Source organism: Mya arenaria, chromosome 6 (assembly GCF_026914265.1).
Source record: "Mya arenaria isolate MELC-2E11 chromosome 6, ASM2691426v1".
Taxonomy (NCBI): Eukaryota; Metazoa; Mollusca; class Bivalvia; order Myida; family Myidae; genus Mya; species Mya arenaria.
The window spans coordinates 4,184,723-4,190,068 of record NC_069127.1 but is presented as its reverse complement, the minus strand read 5'-3'; the positions used below and the strand labels follow the sequence as shown (position 1 = coordinate 4,190,068).

Sequence of the window (5,346 nt, the reverse complement as noted above, 5' to 3'; positions counted from 1 at the left end):
CACATTCAGTGACAATAGATACAAGTGCCTTGAACATGTAAACAAGTATTATAATGTTGACTAGTATAAATGACTGATCACAAATTAATGATACACGTGTTTCTGTGTTTAATGAATTTAAATATCATTACATGGAATGTAACTGGATATTTTTTCCAGTGCTGCTTACCTTGTTGACATTCTTGTTAAACATAACATTGATCTATGTGGAATTTCTGAACATTGACTCAGGCCACAGAACGTTCACCTATTTGATAATCTGACATCAGATTATTGCTACCATGCTGTATGTGATAATGCTTTGTATGACATATCTTACAGTAGAACAGTTGGAAAGGGCGGGGAAGCCATTTTATGGCATAAAAAGTATAATGACTTAATCAGAGGCCGTTTGGTTCGCGTTGGTAATGCTAAAAATAGCACTATAATAAAGAAATCACATGATCGGTCATATGATTTAGATAAGGTCAAGGTAATCAGAAACGGATGCGGTGCATTCTCTCGAATGTTCCAGAGGAAAACCCCAAATTTTTCTCAACATTGCAAAAATACTGTTTTCAAAGCGCTCTGCTTGTTCTTGTCATAACGTTTCGATTGCCGATTGATCTTTATAAATATTTAATTCTTCGTTACGCATTAAAAGTTTTGTGACGCGCTCCTTTTTTGAAGCCTGTCAACTTCAGTACTAAAAGTCTTGTATTTTCGCGATCGAATCTAGATTTTTGAATTTCTCCGCGTGCTTTATGTTGATTTTAAAATCAAATTATATCCGTACACTTTGCAAAATTGCTGTTTAGTTTATTTTAAGCTTATCATGGAAGGTGTTTTGGTGGCTGGTGACTCCAATGTCTACAGACTCCGAGATTCGAGCAACACTCGGTCTGGCAGTGGCAACGTGAATATTTCATTCCTGGCCGTCTCAGGTAAGTTTCATTATACAATTTTTGAATTGGATAAAAACCTAAATTTTTACGACATAAATGTGTTTTGATTCATGAGTACTATATCTTTCAGATCTTATACTGATTATGTCAATCATAGTAACTGTAAAAAGGTTTTTGAGTACAAAACTGCAGCCGTTCCAGATGTATGTATGTTTGTATCCTTGTGGTCAAGGATAACCCGTGAAAGTGCAAGCACTTATTTCCAATTGGGTCCTTTGTTTTTGCTGAAGGGACAGCACGCGGAAGAGAGAGTGGCGGGATACAAGGAAATCTGTGTGCGATACCCTAGCTTTTTGGAAAGGACCCTTTGGTTCTTTTACGTGCTCGGTGTAAAGCACCGATACACTGGCTACAACTTTCCTGGGTTTAACCAGTACTGAGTACACCACTTATAATGTCTTTAATTGCCGAGTGCCAGGCAAGGGAAATACTTATACCAACTTTTAACGTCTGGTATGACGCGGCCAGGAATCAAACCCACAACCTCCCGCTCCATAGGCGGACATCTAGGCCACAGAGTGTTACACACAATAGTACTATCTAAGTCGTTAACATTGGTGAACTTGTTGCCTGACTGTACCAGGTCGTTCAAGTGGGTTTCCCCCGGGTACTCATGGTTTCCCTAACAACACAAGACCACACTTAAAGGTAATGTTGTGCCAAGGAGAGATATAATGCACCAGTCAATTGTAACCATGCCCCCCCCCCAGTCCATCGAATAGCAGGAACTTTGACCTGTCCAGTCAATTCCAAGTAAATTTGCCACCATGTGGGAACAAACTGCTGGTAAAATTTCTGCCAAATGGAAGGCCCATTCCCCAGTTTTCAGCGCGAAAAAACGAAACCACAGAATTCACTTGGCACTGAGGGGCTTAAAGGCTAAATAAAGGAAGAGACAATTCCAGCCATCATAGCAAGCCAATAGACTGTGACACCTGTATGAAATGGTGGTGCAATCAAATAGAACTGCATTTGTTAAAGGAACCGTATCTTTAAGAATAGATTAAATATGTAAGCGTGAGATCAGTGACGTTCACAAGTTGCCACACTTGAGGCATGAAGCAATTTTTTTTTTAACTTAATTATATAACGGCAAGTTACAATGGTTTCGGGCAATTAAATTCTAAAAGCAAATTGCCCAATGTAAGTGCTATGCATAAAAAAGCTGCCAATGCTTTTTAATATCACTAGAAATGCTCACAGTACTTTATGAATGATGTCAAGAACAAATTGCTATCTATGCTAAAATTAATATCTATGTATTTTTCACTTGTTTGAAGGTGCTCGTTACGTAAAAGACAGGAAGAACTTCCGCTGCCGAGTTCGGGAAGAGGTGGAACATCAGCATTTCAGGAGTATATACCTTCACCTTGGTTCCAATGATGTATTTTGTACAATCGAGGATTTCTACAGGTGCATAGTTTAGATGATTTAAAAGGATTTTATAAAATATTCATTATTGAATATGTGAATTGCTGTAATAAGTTTTGAAACTCCTATTTTTAAATTTAGTACTTTCTAATTTGACACATGTAAACGCGTTTCTGCAACACCATATATTATCTTTAAACATATGTTACTATATATAGTAACAGTTTGCGTTGTCCAATTGGTAATACCTGCGCACTAGGGCCATACTCATCAAACGTGATTATAGCCCCGGAAATGTTATCAATGACATGATCGATAATAGTCATGCAATTATTCACTACTTGATGGAGTTGACATGGTTGAATGCATGCATGGTACGGTAGTTGAGTCAATTGGCTCCTTCTGCCTTTCAAATAGGAACGATTCACTGAGGCACTAGCCTTGCAGGTAATCCAGCAGACATCGGGAAAACTGTCTGTCCGACGTTCCTGACTGGTAAATTTTGACTCGGTCCGACTAAATTTGTGATGGGGTCAGTCCGTCTGACCGACAGTATTCACGGCGAGGTGTAAATAAAAAAAATAATGAAGATTTAATCTTTATCAATTATCAAACACGGATTTAAAGTAAGAATAATTTATTTTATTTAACAGAAAATCGTTTTTTTTAATGAAATTATCAAATAACCATTTGTTTTCGAATCCGATGTCGTTTTCCGATAGTGTAAAAGTCGGAATGCATACCGCATTAAATCAAACACCATGCAGCATTTGCCTCCCTTTGCAATACATTACAAAATAATGTTTACTACTGTGTATATATCGCGCGATGTTTTGAAACGCTAAAATGATAAACTTTTGTCATAAACATTGGAATGCTTTAAATGATAGTTCTAAATGTTTCAAACAATAATCTTATCCATAATCCTTTGGAACATGCTATTTGATAACGAAAACCGTACTGGTATGGTCCAAAGAATACAAATTGCCAAAAAATCGCCCAGTCGGAATTTTCATTACGATTAAGTGCGAGTGTCTGTCAAAATATGGCAACCTGAAATATTAGTTATTTGTGATAAAGATTTACTGGTTAATATCTTAATACATTTTTATTTCTTGTAATTGTAAAATTAGCAACAACGGCTTTGATAAAGCAAGTTATCAAACAAAAATTGTAGGACCAGCAAATTTTCTATCGGACCAACAAAATATCAGAGGCTGTGGGTTCGAATGACCGAGACTTTTTCTGAACTTTCGTGATGTCTGATCCAGGAAAAAAAATCTATTTTAACAAATGCATGATAAGTAACACATTCCCCAGAAGACTTCTGACCATCTTTCTTTGAAAAAGATCATTTTGTCTTCAACTCTCTATTTATTGTGTGCTGACATTGAATTTTGTTTACATCATTGTCATCAACATCACTACTTTCAAGTGATAATGAACAGAAAGAGCAATTATACATATTTTTCAAACTCAACACAGCCAGTACTTTCTTTTTTTATTTTGAAGCTAAGAATAGAACAGATAAAAGCATTTGTATTAAACCTAAGTTTTGACACTTCATCAAGAATCGTAATAAAATACTGATTTTTTTCCAATGAAACAGACCATTTTTGGATTCAGGAATGCTTCAGAGGTTGTAGATGTTCTCAGAGAGACAGCTCCTGGAGCAGAGATTGTTCTGTGCTCAATCTTGCCGAGGGCGCCAGACTTTAGCGGACGCGGTTTCTTGTCCTTGAAGATGTTGAGAGCATGCCAACATTGGGTGATGCGCGCCAACCAAGCACTGCAAGATGTTGCATTACATATACCCTATGTGAGGTTTTTTCAGTATGACTGCTCAACAGAGGTAAGATACTCGAACCCCCAACGCCAATAACAAAAAATAATTTATTACTTTAAATAATTTAAAATTTATAGCTATCTGATTGGACCTTTTATTATGTGTTTGTGTAGATCTTGCCGTGGAATGTCAAGTCAGATGCCAGTCCGTTATCAGTTTTTCAGGTCAAAGTTAAAATGTCTGCTTATATAGATCTGTTTTATGATGGTCTGATAAATGGCCAAAATGAACATATTTTGAATGTGTATTTGATCAGATAGTAATGACTAGAATTTTTTTGTCAATTCCAAAATACTGTTATAGTTCATTATATCTGAGACCTTTTTCCGAGTTTCTTAAATCCAGAACAGGTTAACTCTGACCTAGTTTGGTTTAAACTTTATTAATTTTACAACCACTGTGAAAAAAGTTAATTGTAAAGTTACTCTTATTGGCACAATTTTGCGCAAAAGTGAGTTTTTGTATTGTGGGGTTACAAGAGAAAAGCCACTTGTCTGGCATGGTAACCAAAAATCCCAAACTCACTTGTGCCCAGGCCAGGAATTCAACCCAGGTAGCCTTGCTAAGGAGTGAGTGTGCTAACCACTGCACTTACCAGACAATCACCCAGTTTAGAAATGTGTGATGTGTAAATGCATTTGAAATTATAGCTAGTACATGTATTCTAATCCATTCAGATATTATTTTGCTTTAATTTATTATATATATATATATCTATGTATTTCATTAATTAAATAATTCTTTTATAAAGTAGCATGAGACAGGTTTCAATATTAATCGTGGCCTACTAATATGTTAATCATATGAAGTATACCGCCTTAAAGGCATGTTGAGTAAATATTTACAACTGGGATAAAAGCTCTTTTCTGCCGATGCATCTCCTTTTTTACATGTTTATACATTGTTAATAATCTAGGTTCTGGCCAAGGATGGACTGCATCTTAACAGAATGTATAGTCATTGACATCACATACCGATTTCACTTGACACTTAGTACTCATTGTCTAGATGGCTGGCAGAGTGGAAAGCTTGTGATCAATCAGCTACAGCTTAACTGTATTCTCCTCTACATAGGTGGTGTGTAACTGAAATTATACAATAGGATATGGGGTTTTATGCACATAATCTGCAGCCTCAGATGGCCCTATTTTCTCAAATATTTTTAAGAGTAACAGGCTTAGGCAG

General features: G+C 36.3%; 1 protein-coding gene across 1 annotated transcript; it reads left to right on the top strand.

Moving 5' to 3' along the window:
• The first annotated feature begins 474 nt into the window (after positions 1–474).
• On the top strand, positions 475–4,786 carry LOC128236911 (uncharacterized). Its single transcript, XM_052952044.1, has 4 exons — positions 475–923; positions 2,225–2,357; positions 3,942–4,167; positions 4,697–4,786. Exons 1-4 carry the CDS (start codon positions 815–817, stop codon positions 4,784–4,786), a joined length of 558 nt encoding a protein of 185 aa, XP_052808004.1. The 5' UTR covers positions 475–814.
• Positions 4,787–5,346: the final 560 nt, after the last annotated feature.